General features: G+C 43.8%; 1 protein-coding gene across 12 annotated transcripts in view; it reads left to right on the forward strand.

The window, feature by feature from the left end:
* Positions 1-16,091, forward strand: part of cep164 (centrosomal protein 164) — a 167,186-nt gene that overhangs the window by 76,469 nt on the left and 74,626 nt on the right. For 11 of the 12 annotated variants that reach the window (XM_085967825.1, XM_085967831.1, XM_085967834.1 and 8 more), the window contains 2 exons: positions 8,206-8,316; positions 9,667-10,167. The exons of the other annotated variant lie outside the window; for it this stretch is intronic. In XM_085967825.1, coding sequence (XP_085823951.1) covers positions 8,206-8,316; positions 9,667-10,167 — 612 coding nt within the window. The remainder of the gene's footprint in view (positions 1-8,205; positions 8,317-9,666; positions 10,168-16,091) is intronic. 12 annotated transcript variants of the gene reach the window in all.

The following is a 16,091-nucleotide window of genomic DNA, read 5'->3' on the forward strand; positions in this document are numbered from 1 at the left end:
TATCTCACAGTACAATTGTGCAGTCTTTAAAAAAAAAAGTGGCTTGATGCCTGCACATCTTCTGACTTTTTCAAATTCTGAAGGGAAATTGCCTTGTGAGAAATCATTATACGTTTGAGAGACCATTAACATTCCTAAATATGTAAATTAGCATGAAAATTAGCATTTAATATTCAAAGGGATTGCCATTATAATTTTGAAATGGACTTCTGTGATTGTCTGTCGACTTATACTGGTAAGAATCTCTTGTTTCTTAAATTGGTTCCTATAGGAAAAGACAGCTGTAAGAAATAAAAAAAAACATTTCCAGTGTGGTTACTGAGAGGATATAGTGTTTTGTAGGATTCCAGTCTTCAGTGGACAATAATGTACGATTTAAGACACCAGTCTAACAAAGGCATTCAAATGATTGTGTAAACGAGCAAAGCTTGAGTGGTTTAACTGTAATTTGAATCCAAGATGTGTCTGTGTTTTTAACATGCACCGTGAAGTTTATTGGAATTGATTTGTTTTTTCCCTTCCACTGAAGGTGGCTGCCATGGAGATGCCAATGCCCAATTGTGCACTGTGTTGGATATCAAATAATAAACACACCAAAGGACTAATAATTGTGACTGAATTGTTTGAGATTGATCATGGATCGATCAACAATTGATTACTAAGTATTCATTTTGGGAGTGATCACATGGCGCTAATGTTATTGAGGCATTTGCATAACATTGCAAAGCATGAAACTTTAATTCGTTCATGACTGTCAGTCACCTGAATCCTGAGATAAGATTATTGCCTTGAAAGACAATTGTTTACAGGGGCTCCATTTTGTGTGTGTGTTTTTTTTTTATATGGCAGCAGCTGTATTTTCTTTTTTGAGTCCCTGTTTCTCCCCCTGCCCTTTCTGTCCTGAAGACATTGATTCATGTTGGGATACCATTCCATACTCATTGATAGCCCTCTAATAACGCACCCAAGTGGCCATTCTTCAAGTGTGATTCTGGACAGTGAATGTCAGCAGGCTATTCAGTTACTGAGAAGAAAATCATAGTTGAATTCAATCCCATCCTTGTAGATGCACTTTCCATCATTGGGATTTTTAGATAGTGATCAACAGTAAGAACCTCCCTCTCCCCCCTCCCCCCGCAACCTTACAAACCCACCTCCCCCCTCATTTCCTATCCTCGGTACACCGAGACCAGATGTTGATCCCCACTCTAACCTGGCTTAGGTCAGCTCAACACAGACCGAATATTGGACTTGTCAAGATGTAGAGGTAGGAATCATGACAGAAAGATGACAAGAATATGATGGTTACAAATGGAATATTCCATTTGTCAGTATCACCGCCAACTTGAATGGAGATCACGTACATACATATATTTGTGTCGTGTGCTGTGTCCCATTTATATAATAGCTTCCAATGGACACGGCTCTGTAATTTAACTCCGTTCTATTGCTGCCAATGTTGATGGTTTATTACTTTAGAACATAGTGCATATTTTCTGTTCTTACTCAGTCAGCAGAAATTTTTGCCAGTCTGGTTAGAAAACTTCCCAATATTAGTGGAAGGCTCAAACAGGCCAGGAATGCTGAAAGCAAATTAGCTGCGAGACCGGCCTGCCTGAGGCCAGGCTCAAACTGCTACCATTGACTTTTATATTTGCCACTGCGGCCACCCAGCAGTCAGTGACATATGGGAATATTGCTGATGGAGTGCTTGCCATCAGTGGCAATCCTGTACAGCGCATGACGTACTAAACACACACACTTACACTTATCCTGAGGTAATGCCTTTGTTCAAAGGAACAACAGCAGCTTGCATTTATATAGCGCCTTTAACATAGGAAAACGGAGATGGCCGATATTACGGAGGTGGAAGTGGGTGCTTTGTGATGGAGAGGATATTGGCTCGGAAGTTCAGCTTGGGATCAGATAGGACGCCGAGGTTGTGAATAGTCTGGTTCAGTCTGAGACATTGGCCGGGGGGGGGTGGAATTGGCGGTGAGGGAACGGAGTTTGTAGCGAGAGCTGAAGACAATGGCTTCGGTGTTCCAAATGTTTAATTGGAGGAAATTGCGGCTCATCCAGGGCTGGATGTTGGACAAGTAGGCTAACGACACAGAGGCAGTGGAAGGATTGAGAGGTGTGGTGGTGAGGTTCAGCTCACTGTTCCCGCTAAGCTGTGCAGCGGTCTGGAGGTCCTGCGCAGGCCGCTCACCGGCTTTACAATGGAAGTAACCGCGCATCGGTGAAAAATTGAATGGGTCGCGCAGCCAGTTAAAGGGCTCACGCACCAAAAAAAGAATTACGTGGAACATTGGCAGAGCGTACGTGTGGAAGCTGATGTCATACCTTCAGATGATGTCACCAAAAGGAAGGGGCCAAGAATAGATGATGGACTCCAGAGGCAATGGTGCTGGGATGGGAAGAGAAGCCATTGCAGGAGATTCTCTGGGTACGATTGGATAGGTAAGAGTGGAACCAAACAAGGGTATTCCCCTCAGCTGGACAACAGAATTACACACTCACGCAAGCATACAAGTTGAAATTGCTAGTACAGGAAACTTTTTTTTATCCGGCACCGACGGGACCGACGTGGTGCCGGTTCACCAAAAATTCCGGATAACCGAAAGCTATAGTAAAAGATAGGGAGAGCTGAGAGCTCCGTATAAAGCAACAAACCCTGTTGCTTAGCAACAGGTTCAGAACAATGGCCACAAGTTCCAAGCGTCTCTGTAGCTTAGCAACAGCTACAGCCACACCCTTGCACAGCAACAGATCGAGGAAGGCAAGTAATAAAACTTACCTGAACCTACTCCTGAATTTTGCCGGTTAACCGAGATTTCCGGTTATTAGGTGCCAGTAAATCGAAAGTTTCCTGTATATATTCCCTTTCAACGTACTTGATTTTCCATTTTCACACACTTATTGGCCCAGAACTTGGTGTCGGGGGCTTGCCGCGCGTGCAAGCCCCCGATCTGCACTCACCCTGCGCGCTGACATCTGAAGCCCGGGCCTGCTTGCATTTCCTGTCAGTGGCCCGGTTCAGATGTCAGCGCGCAGTGCTTACCTGATCCAGCGGCGTAGTTAGTGCGATGTGCCGGCTGGGATCAGGTGAGCACTGTACAACCAATCAGGGGAGGGGAAGGTTCATTCATGAGTTTGAGAGTAAGAACTGTCAAACTCATGAAAACTACGGGGGCCCAAAACACTATTTAAACTTTAAATAAAAATTTTAAAAACATCCCAATCATTAAATTAAGTATAAATAAGTTTTAAAAAATAATTTAAACAATTTTTTTTTTGAAAAAACTAAATTTTTAATAAAAAGGGTCTAAAACTAAACTTACCTTATTGTAGATTCTTTAAAATAATAAACCTGTGGAAAAAAAAATTCTAAATTACACTAAAACACCACTTACCTGTAAAAGTAAATACTTACGTGTGCTTTTTACAAGCGTAAAGACCGGAGGCCTTTAGACATGCGCAAATCCCCCCAAACAGAGGAAATCCAAGACGCACGCGCTGCCCCCTACAGCGCACGCGCTAGCCTCTTCAACTCTTGGGCTGGAGGAGAGGAAATGCCGGTTTTCAGCGCATGTGCTGTGCATGCTAAAAACCGGCATTTCCTCCGGCCAGACGCGTGAGTACCCCTTCCGTACTCACGCGTTTGGGGAGGAATTACTACCCCAATACATGGAAGGTCACAAAAGGTCAGAGTTCGCCAGCTGATTAGAGTGTCCATTTCAAGAATGATGCACAGAATAATATATCTCCTTTGGTATGATCCAGCAACAACACCATTTTGAGGTGTTGATTGTTGAAGTGGAATTGGAATTTGTGAAGCCACTAATTACATCTTTAATTTCCAGCATTTTCTTGATAATCTGAGGCATGTATGTAGATACTTTTAATGCTGCCTTACTACTCACAGGGTTAAAGATGACATCTCCAGTATATTCTCCAGCTGTGGTATAGATGAAGTACCACCCCTGCTGGCACAACGAATCGGGTAACAGTAATTAGATTGTCCCCTCTGGGATTCACAAAAAGCAACACCAAATTAATTCCTAGTTGCTTGAGCAGTTTAATAATTATCTGAGGTGTGTGTGAAAGAAAAGGGAACGAGCGCAGCAATTTCCTTCACCGGTATTTTTTAAATGAATCTAGTCACTGGTTTAGATCCATGCGAGTCCTCCGAAGTGCAGCCAGCTACAGCAGCTACCATTCTTGCAAATGTTTGGGATTTTTGGTGTTTTTCAACGCAACAGAAAATGGGAGGGCCAGAAGTAGAGGATGCAACTATCCTCTTCTTTCACTTTTTTTTTTACAGCAGATTTCTGCTAGAATGACACTGGACTTCTTTAATTTGGCCCAAGTGCACAAACAAATTCTCCTCGATTGCATGCATGAAACTCTGACCAGTCTTCTTAGGCAGTCCCTCGGAACCGAGGATGACTCGCTTCCACATTAAAAATGAGTTCGCAGGTGACTGATGAGTCCAATGCGGGACCTACAGTCTCTGTCACAGGTGGGGCAGACAGTGGTTGAAGGGATGGGTGGGTGGGGTTCTTGGGTTGACGTGCCTCTTACCAGTATTTAAACAATGGCAGCAGAGAGTCCTTCCAAGATTGGGATGCAGGCTTAGGGTCCAAATCACCTTGCTTCTTCTACGCTGTCCATTCTTAATGTAGTGGATGCAAGTGAACAAAGAAGAAATGAACAGAATTGGATTAACCAAAAGCCAGCTTTCAGGTTTACTAACAGTTATTACATAGATTTATATAGAATGTACAGCACCGAGACAGGCCATTCAGCCCAACTGGTCCTTGGCGGTGTCTATGCTCCACGCGAGCCTCCTCCCACCCCACTTCATCTAACCCTATCAGCATAACCTATTCCTTTCTCCTTTGTGTTTATCTAACTTCCCCTTAAATGTATCTGTGCTGGTCTCCTCAACCAGTCCTTGTGGTAGTGAGTTCCACATTCTAACCACTCTCTGGGTAAAGAAGTTTCTCCTGAATTCCCTATTGGATTTATTAGTGACTATCTTATATTGATGGCCCCTATCTCTGGTCTCCCTCGTGAGTGGAAATATTTCTCTACATCTACTTTTACTATCTCAGTAAGAAGGTAAACTAGTTTCAGCCACCTTTCGGGACAGAGAAAACAGCTGCCTACTTTTAAATAATTGCTTGATCTCCGGTGGCATTGCACACAGGAAGTCGATACCAGGGCCTAGAAATTGAGTGGGCTTAGCGCCCAATTAGTGGCGCTAGAGGGCCTTGCGCCGGACTTATAGCCGTTTTGCAAATTGACTTGGGCCTTACCATCGGCGTTAGCTGGTAGCGCTGCGCCGGCACCGATGACGTCATCGGTGTGCGCAGCGTCCCGGTTGCCGTGGTAACCCGGCCCCAAGCCCAAATTCAGTTGCGCCCGCCTCGCCTGTGGCAGGCACAACTAACGAATGTGAAAAGTGTTCTTACACGCCTTTGCGCCGGCGCATAAAGGTGGAGCGGCGGCCGGCTGCGTTCCCGGCGGCCGCCTGCCCGCACCTCCCTTCCCGGACTCCTGCATCACCCCCCCCCGCGGCCCTGATGAGTGTGTGCTGCGAGCCCGGCACTTCCCCGAGGTGCCGGGCTCAGATGTCGGGGGAATCCGCCGGACAGTTGTCGGCTGCAGGCAGCTCCTCCTTAACAGAAGGAGGAGGCCTGCAGTTCCCCAGCCTGCTGCACCGCATCGGGTGCCGCAGCGGGGGATTAGCGCCGGGAAACCCAATTCTACGCCCGTTTTCAGGTGCTAAAACCCTCCTTTAGCGCCCGCCGCCCTCTGGGGCCGGCGCAACCGAATTTTCGTCGGGCGCTGCCGCATTAACGCTGGCGCAAAATTTCTGGCGCTACAGCCCTGGCGAGCCCACAACCCAATTTCTAGGCCCAAGTGTTTTTAGGCCAAGCGAGGATAACTACACTTGTAAAACGGGGTTCATCAGAACTCCTGCCAAAGGGTCTACATGTGGAACACTAACCTGTTTGTTCTCTTTACTGATGATGGTGGACCCTCTTGTGTATTTCCAGCATTTTATTTTTACATAAGTTTTTGTTAACCAGTTTGGCCAAAAAACATTGATGGGCTTGTCAGCAAAGGAATGCCAACTTTAAGGCGAAAGATGTGAGATCCCACTGCATTATATTTTTATATAACATTTGTTCCTTTTTCTAAAAAAAACAGAAATCTGAACAAAAAAATCCAAACATTTATTCATAACTGGATCCTCACACTTTATAAAAATGCTGCACCTGTGACGACCTATTCATTATTACACGAATGATCAAAAGCCAGCTATCCGGCTGTGTATTTGTTAAACTTGAAATATACTTTGTATATCTTTATAGGTTTAGCTAGGGCTGCATTTGCTGAGAGATTATGTAATGGGGTGATTTTTTTCCACCACCCACTTTTTCATCAACCACCAACAAAATCCGAAACTGGACCTGACTAAGTGAACTACAGGAAACTTTGCGATATCCGGCACCGACGGGACCGAGCTGCTGCCGATCTATCAAAACTTCCGGATAGACCAGCGCTAATGTTGAAGGATACGGAGGTTTTCATCTCCGTATCTGACAACAAACACTGTTGCTTAGCAACAGCTTGTAAACACTCGGCCCGTACCTTGGAAGCATCTCTGAAGCTGTTGCTAAGCTACAGAGATGCTTTCCAGAGCCTGACTGTTAAAAAAAAAAATGCTAGGAGAAGAAAAAAAACCTAACCAAAACGGCTGCTGATTTCTGCCGTTAGATCGAGGTTTCCGGACATACAACCTCCGGATAAACCAAAGTTTCCTGTATAACTAGATACATGGGCTTCAAGAGATCTCCTATTGCATAGATGACAAGTTAATGGAAACTTCTGTCATTCTTTTTGGGCGCCACAGACTAGAAGACTAGTGTTACAGTTTGATTACAAAATCAATCAAATGATTACAGTATCACTTGAATTTTAGTTCGCACAGCTTTTGTCTGTGGTTCGCCCGTTACAAGCAGATTTGAGGTGAAATTTCCCAAGGTACAACCTGGGTTTTGTTCTTCACACTCAGTGCATTCTCGGTGGCTTAAAATGCAATTCAAGGATAAATTTATTTAAGTTTCCCAAAATATCAGTCATTTTTCACTACATTATTTTCAGAAATCCTCCTGCAGTTTTCTGAAATTGGTAAGTACATTAGTAATTAGGGTAAATATTGTGTTTGGGTCATTGTGCAATCTAAGGGCAGGCGGCAGGCAACGTTCCTTTCAAGCTGCGCAGAACGCTCTGCAGCTCCCGTGCATGCACGGTATTTTGAATGGGCCGCGCACCCCCCAAAAAAATTAAAGGGTACATTGATGACAGATATGAAGAATTATATTGCAGAAATGAGAGCCTGGCCTAGAAATTAAGTTTTGGCTTAGCCAGGGCTTTAGCGCCGGAAGTTAGTGCCGGCGCTAAGTCCCCCTGCGCGCGCCAAAAATTCAGCAGGGCCGCGCCCAAACGGCTGCCGGCGCTACTGAAGGGTCTTTGCGGCGGTAAATCGGCGCTAACTGCCGTTTCGCGCCGCTATTCCAGCGCTGCGGCGCCCGTTGCGGTGCGGCAGGTTCGGGAAGTGCAGGCCTCCTCCTTCCCTTAAGGAGGACCTGCCTGCACCCGGCCGCGGCCCGCGAAAATCGTTTTAAAAATGAGCCCGGCACCTCGGACAAGTGCCGGGCTTCCTTCTGTTCCGTGGGGGGGGGGGATGTCCGGGGAGTGAGCTGCGGCCAGGCGGGCGGCGGGAAAGCGGCCGGCCGCCGCGGGGCCTTTAATGCGCCGGCGCAAACTTGTGCAAGGCACCTCCGACAGAACGTTGCTTGCGGCTGCCACGGGCGAGGCGGCCGCAAGTCAATTTCGGCGCTGGGGCCCGTTACCATGGCAACCGGGACGCTGCGCACACCGATGACGTCATCGGTGCCGGCGCAGCGCTACCGGTCTACCGCGGCGGAAGGGCCCCAGGCAATTTCGGCGCCGGCGCCAATTGCAGCGCTAGGCCCTCTAGCGCCGCAAAATCGGCGCTAAGGGCACTCAATTTCTAGGCCAATAGGTTTCACATGTAGAGATCAGGTAGGCATTTATCTGGAGTTAACTGCTGTAACTTTTCACTGTTCATTGGTGTCACTACTGCACATTTCCTTAAACATTCAGGAAAGTGCAGAAATCGATGAGGATGGAGATCATGACCGTGTTGATGAAGGGACTGAACCGGAGCTTCAAAACCTCCCAGGGTCTGATGAAGAAGCAGAAAGTCAGAAAGAGGTGATTTTTGATTAGCTGTCTGACATCACAAGACTGATGTCACTGAACCTATGTAGCATAACCCCCCCACCCGTCTCTCCCTCCATTAGTAGAATCTGCCCGTGAGAACCTTTCTTGTAGATATGCTAGTGATTATATTTGTAGAATAGGCGAAACTAGATCTTAAGAGTTGTGGGAAAGCTGTGGACAGCCACACCCAAATTTCTGCTGGTTAGCCAGTGTTGCATCCCAAACGTTAATAAGTACTGTTATCAAAGGAAAAAGGTTTTTATTCCAAATCTATGCAAGTTAATGTGCACCAAATAACCAGTGCATTTATTTGTGTTGGATCTAGGTCAAAGTGGCCAGTAATCCTCAGCAAGGCAACCCATTGTGAGACATTGTTTCCTTGAATCCATTGAAGAAAAATAGTAATTAATTCATTAATAAAAAAAACTAATGATTGGACTGTTTTTCAGTTCCACCATACAGAAATATTTAAAAGTAACTAGAGTACTGGAGTCCACCATTGTTGTTTTAACCAGGCAACATAATCCAACCTTGTTTTAATGATTTCCTCTGCTCCTTGGCTATTCTGTTGTTATGCAGGAGCCAGTTGCATTACGTAGGAAAAGGAAGCTTAAGTTTATACTGGTACAAAATACTTCCAAAAAAAATATACAGTATTCTGTTTTGTATTTATTCAGCACCATGAAAATACACTGTAAAATAAAAATGGCTTGAGAGTTAACATCTCTGGGGTCCATCTTGTACTTCCAACCTGTGAATTGTAAGATGTGTTATGCTCAATACCACCCCAGTGCTGGATACATTTTTCATACTGGTCTACAGAAAACCAGTTATCGAGTTTGCACACATCGCAAGGTTCCTTTTGATTTTTTTTTAATGTCTAACTGAATCCTGCTGCAGTGCAAGTTGTCCACCAGAACTTCATTAAGTACTATCCATCATTTTAACTAAGATAACCACATCACTTCTTATGTTGAAGTTGCTCCACGTAAGACATCAGTCATACTTGGGATGAATTTGCCCATTTGTGCTGAGAGGCTTTATAGGACACATGGGTGGGTATAAGATGAAGCAGTGACTCATGCTACATAACACATGCAGCCCTTGTTGTGAAGTGATGTAGTCAGGTGTTTCAGAAAAAAATGATCCATGCAATACGGTTAACGTTTATGTAATTTTTATATTTTGTAAACCCTATGACACACTTTTAATAATCGTATGCATGTTTTAGTTTAACCCAACCTAGAGAATGTAGTAACTAATAGGTTGGTATTGGCTGCTAAGTAGATATTACTGACCTGTTCTTTTTGATGATTTATAACTTGCAAATGCAAAAAAAAGGTGTCGTTTGAACAAAGCCAGGGAAGAAGTGAGCCCGGAAGTGTGCTTGACTCGGAAAGTCGTGACGTGCAGCCCCCAACCCCAAATAAGTTAAACCCTGACCGAGAAGCTGATGATGACATTGACTCTATTGAAGAAAAGCTAGAAGTCCAAGATAAAAGTGAGAGTGACACAGAAGATGATGTCATTCTAATGAGAGCCACAGGACTAGGCCGCCTCGGACGTGCAGCGGCAATTGACGAAGAAGAAAGTGAAGAAATTGGAGCTGGCGACAGTAGGTGTGACTCAGTTGATGGCGCGTCAAAGCTGCCTCTGGTTGGAGACGTAGACTTAAAGTCTGAGCACAAGGATGAGGGCGACCCCAAATCGAGCTGGGCCGCTGAGCAGGCAGTTGTAGCAGAAACGGAAATTAAAGCAGGCGACGAACCACACGAAAGGGACAAAAAGGACTCTGCGGTGCCTTGCAGTAACCCCGATGAGTCGGGTAATCCACCTCAAAAGGTACGATTCGTAGCAAATGTAGTATCCGTCCCCACTCACTACCCTATATTTTTTGGGGGACCCATATGCTTTTGGAGCCGTTAACATGCAGGTTCATCTGAACTTTTCCTTCCCTGCCTATGAAAACCCTTCTTGGCTCCCCTACTTTGTCTACTGAAATAATTGGTTCAGTGACTTGTGGAGTTGAGAAAGGGGAAATTATTTCCAATTCGAGTAAAACCCAGTTTGCAAACAGCTAACTTGCTTAAATGTTCTGCAGATAATAGTGATGTTGGTAAGTTAGTTCCCTTCTGTTGGGTTCACACCATCTTGTCTGCGTTGGCCTTGATGAAGGAAGCCAAGCCAATCGTTTTCTCCAAGCTGCGGTGTCTGAATACTGAAGTAACTGAGCCTGTATTGAGAAGCCTGAAGCTGAAAATATTCCGCTTCAGATGATGGGGTTGACATCTTTAAGTGAAATGTAACTTTGCAAACCATTCTTTTCCAACATAAATATTTTCTGCAATATACATTTCATTCAATAAAATAGCATTTTTGTTGCCATAGTTTAGATTATTGTATATAAAGTCAGTATTTATACATCCATGTTAAACTCAATATAAATTGTGGAATACTCTAATATCAGCTACGTGACATTCTGTCAGTTCATTTAGAGGCTGAAAATATAGCCGCAGCATTATTATTTCAAAAAAATGTGTTTATTCATTCTTTGGGTGTGGGCATTGTTGTCATTTATTGCCATCCGCAACCCTGAGAAGATGGTGGTGGTCCTTATTTAAAATAAACTTACCTGTTCCTGCTGAAATGATAGGAATTGTTTTTAAATTGTTTGATCCTCCAATGTAAAGACAATTGACTTGTCTCAGATTTGTTCTATGACGTCTGCATTTCAGAGCCATGTTGCCCCCTCAATCATTGGGCCTGAATTTGCTGGAGCTGGGCATCTCGCGGGCCTAGTTAGTTAGACATTTTTCTGCACCTTCAGCTCAAATTTTTTTTGCCCTTTCAGTTGCTGGAAGTGCGAGCTGATCACGGCTCCGCAAGAGCAACAGAGCATCTGGGACCTTGGTGAACAACGGGACCAACAGTGTGTCTCTTAATCGATGAGGGATTGAGAGATAAACAGAGGAAGGACTAAGAAAGAGGCTGAATTAGAGTGGGCGAATGCAATGTCAGATTAGGTACAGAAAGAGAAATAAAGAGAGGTAAAAAAAATTGAATTAAGAGAGAGATTAAAAAAAGACAGAAATCAAAAGTAAGAACAAAAAGTAAAAATTTTAAATTTGCCATTTTTAAAATCTCCAACAATTGAAGGAATGAGACTCCACACTTTTTATGTGTTCACTTTCTAGGCCAGAGAAGTTGATTGGCAGTCATTAACAATTATCACTTTGTTAAAAGGGTACTTACACTACTAATTACTAGACTTAACTTTCTGTGGCGAGTTTAAAAGATGTGCAAATGCAGCAACCACTGAATATCGGGCGGGTTGTATAAAGCGGTGGCCGATGCTGTGCCGCCCGTTGAGGTTAAGCACAAGATGCCGTTTCGCGAAGCCAAAGGCGGAGCGGCGCAAATTGTCCAGCAACTTGTGGCAATTTGCAACTCTTCCTCGCCACAAGTTTCTGGTCGATTTGCATATTAATAACGGTGTGCGTCGTTCACATGCTGTTGTTTTTTTCAGCCCAGTACGAAAAACAGATCTGTTGGGAGGAGAACAGAAATTCTAATGTTGGTTTGCAGGGCTCAGTGACTTTGTGCTGCAGAAGGAATTGTGCCTTTGTGATTGGGAAACACTATAGTTGTGTTGTGTAAATGTGCCAATTTGGTTACATAATGCAGTATAGAGAAACAAATGAAAAAAGCTCCTCCTTGGCTTCTAACCTAAAATAACATTAACAAATTGTCAAGTTGAAAAATGGCAGGGGGAGGGAACAGGATATTTTAAGAAAGAAAATCATACTCTTGGAAATTGACATTAGCGCAAAACGGGTGGTATTGTATCAACCGTCCATTATACAATCCACCCGATACTCAGTTTCACCGACTTCAATAGAACTGAATATCAGGTGAGGCGTATAATAGGCGGCCAATGCAATACTGCCCGCTTTGCGCTAAAGCCTAAGACCAATTTCTACCCCATCGACTTTGCATAGCCGATGCTACTTTAATTTCATCCACCCGTCTTGGGAAACTCGTATGTAGTTGCCTTTGCCGACTATAAACTCTCTTGCAGGTTGGTTTAAGTGGTTGTTCTATGTAGCTTGAAAATTTTGTCATGGAGGTGAGATTTTTTCATAGCTATATATATTAGTGGTGTCCTCCACTGAGGTTTTGTGGAACCTTATTTCAAGAGGACTGCATTTATCACGGAGACAGAAAGTGGGGGGGGGGGGATGAAAGGAGAATGATGACTAATTAGCAAGCAAACATGCAACTGGGGAAGAGAAGGGAGAAGAGACAATAGTTACTGACAAAGAGGCAGACCAACACAAAGGATGGAAAAATGAGAAGAATTGGGGTTCTTAAACAGAAAACAAAGTTAAGAGATGGGTGTAGAAAAATGAATGTCTCTGGACAAAATACTGTAGCAGGTAAGTTTGCTTTGGAGAGCTGCCAACTGTGGTGTAGAGGGGACAGCAAGAAAAAGCGGGTTTAGCTCAGCTGTTGAATAGCTTACTAATACTCACTGGTCTAGGTTGACAAATAATAACTTGCATGAGGTACTAGAGGGCAGTGCAATTAATTTTGGATTGCTCTAGCAAACACCCCATGGAAAGAATGTCCTTCTACTGTGCTTTAAGCTTCTATGGTTGTGTAGCTGTTGGCATCCATAAGAACTGTACCCAGCCGGTGGCAGTGCCTTTAGGAGAGAATGCAAGAAAAAGAAAAGTTCAGATTGAAGAGAATTGGTTAGTAGGTCTCTCATTCAGGATTCCTAAACCTTACAGTAATATGAATTTCATCCTAAAGTCCTAACTTTTAATTCTGATGCTCCTTTAATTTCATCCACCTTGAGAAAATTGTGTGTAATTACCTTTACTTCACATAATCGCGGCTGACACTCCAGTGCAGTACTGAGGGAATGCTGCACTGTCGGAGGTGCTGTCTTTCGGATGCGATATTAAACCGAGGCTCCGTTGCCCTCTCGATGGATGTAAAAGATCCCACGGGCACTATTCGGAGCAGGGGAGTTCTCCCTGTTGTCCTGGCCAATATTTATCCCTCAATCAACATCACTAAAACAGATTATCTGGTCATTATCACATTGCTGTTTGTGGGAACGTAATCTGCACAATTTAGTTGCCACGTTTCCTACATCACTTCATTGTCTGTAATGGACTTTGGGACATCCTGAGGTCATGATAGGTGCTACAGGAAACTCTTTGGTATCCGGCACCGACGGGACCGGGATGGTGCCAGTTGATTAAAAATTCCGGATGACGGAGAGGGTTATCTACCGAGGCCATTTTTAACAAAAAATTAAAAAATCAAGAAATGTGTAGTATGCAGTAATTGGGTACTCACCTACAGAATGTTTTGTTAAATGGATGGTGGAAGATGCTTGATTAAGTACAGTACTGCCAGTTGAGGGTAATCCATAACTCTTTAATTACTTAAAAGTAAAACAAAACTTATAAACGACTGTATAAAGTACTGTGGTTGACTGTACACTTATTCCAAGTCAGCTGGTTCATCAGGAATATCCATGTCAGCTGGGTCATCAGGATCATGCACTTCAACAGATTCTTCAGGCACTTCCACTGCTTCAACTCTTTTGGACATTTTCCTAAACATGTCCCGGATGTCTGCTTGCTTAGTGGACTCTTGCCTTTTTTGTAGAAAGGTGGAGTGCAGAATATGGAGTTGCTTAACTTCTTGGGCAGAGTAGCAAGGATGTCTTTCAGCAAATTGGAGGATTAAAGCAAATCCTTCTGCAGCTTTAGCCCAAGAAATCTTCTTCTCTTCAGAAATCTCATCATCTTCACTTTCCATCTCACTTTCCTTTTCTTTCTTTGGATTCAAAACAGTCTCAATTATTTCATCATTACTTAGCATATGCACAACAGCAACTTCTCTATCTGCATCAACCCACTGCTCGATATCACTTTCACTGAGGTTACGTAGAGGGCTTGCTGGGCCTACATTTTTCACCATGCCAGCCATTTCCATTATTGTACTCTTCTTGGGATGAACAGTGAACCCAAGAAATTCCTCCTCTGAAGAACCACCTTCGGCAAACATTACAAAAGGCCACAATTTGTGCCAGGCTTGCCTCAAAGTGTGACCTTTCACCAAGTTCCAGGAACATGCAACATTAAAGATGGCATCTTTAAGATTGTATTCCTTCTGAAATGTGTGAATATTGTCATCTTGGCTTATCAGTTTATGTAGGAAGTCTTTCTTGTAATGACACTTGAGATTTTGGATAACGCCCTGGTCCATGGGTTGTATGAGAGAAGTTACATTTGGTGGCAAATAAATGGTGAAAATATTTCCCGAAACCAACTCAGATTCATGCGGATGGACTCTACAATTATCAAGCAATAAAATGCATTTGCTATCTTCAGGTTTCCCTATTTTACAGAAATGTTCCCTCACAGATGGAACAAAAATATGATGGAACCAATACGAAAAGATTTCCTTATCCATCCAAGCATTTCTTTGAGCTTTGTACTCAACAGGTAAGTGCCTCACATTTTTAAATGCACGGGGATTTTTATACTTCCCAATAACAAGAAGTTTAACCCGGTGTGATCCAGCAGCGTTCGCACATGTTAGCATGGTTACACGATCTTTATTTTTCTTGTAACCTGAAGCATTAGCCTCACTAACCCCAGCAAGCGTCGATTCTGGCAAAAACCTCCAAAATAAGCCAGTTTCATCGGCATTGTATATCTGTGCTAGCGACAAATCATGTTGCTGCACAATCCGATTGAAATAATCGCAGTATTCTTCTGCGGCGTTGTGATCAGCTGATTTCTTCTCCCCGGAAATATCCAGTCGTCGTATCCTGTGCCGTAACTTGAAACACGTTAGCCATCCCTCAGAGAAAGCACACTTGTCAGTGAGCTCCATCTTTAGGTAGAAATCCTTCGCTTTCTCGATTAGCATGGGTCCGGAAAGTGGAAACACCCTCTGAACGCTTAAGAGAAAACCACTCAAAGCACGGTATCCAGCTCTTCGAGCTTACGCTGTTTCTCTACACTCTTAGATGTCTCCGAGCTTGGATAAAACTTGAGCAGTTTACCCTTCTGCGATTTGATGTCATAGATTGTTGACGAACCGATTTTGAATTCATTCATAATGTTGATGCGCTTCTCTCCCCTTTCTAGTCATTGGCATATCTCGATTTTCTGTTTTAAAGTTAACACCACTCGCATCCTTTTGCTTGGAACAACTTTTGGGAATTCCATAATGCAAGATGGGGGAGATAATTCACGATAAAGATGGAGAGACACACAGAAAAATGGCAGATCTGAAGAGACTACTGGCAACGCGGGAGACACACAGAAAAATGGCGGATTGGAAGAGACTACCGGCAGCGCGGGAGAGTCAGACTCCTGTTACTGAAGTGTTCGGACTTCCGACAGCGCCAAGAAGCCGAGCAGTGGCAGTTTGGAGAACTACCCCCACTGACTAACTCGGCCACCGCGGGAGACTCGGACTCGGCAACATATCCGGTTATTGAGGTGTTGTTTTCGGAGTATGAATTTTGCCAGTTAATAGAGAATTCCGGATATTTAGATGCCGTTTAAACGAGAGTTTCCTGTATATATGCAAGTATTTTTTGCTTTCCTTTTGCCAACTGTGAAGAATGGTTTCCAGTGATTCTTTTAACTTGAACATGTCAATTGGACTTTCTGCTCTGAGTCAGTTAACCTCGCTGTGTTTCCTAGGATACAAAGCATCCTCATCATCTT

Source organism: Somniosus microcephalus, chromosome 26 (genome assembly GCF_052327205.1).
Source record: "Somniosus microcephalus isolate GS21.2 chromosome 26, FLI_Smic_1.0, whole genome shotgun sequence".
In the NCBI taxonomy this organism is placed as follows: Eukaryota; Metazoa; Chordata; class Chondrichthyes; order Squaliformes; family Somniosidae; genus Somniosus; species Somniosus microcephalus.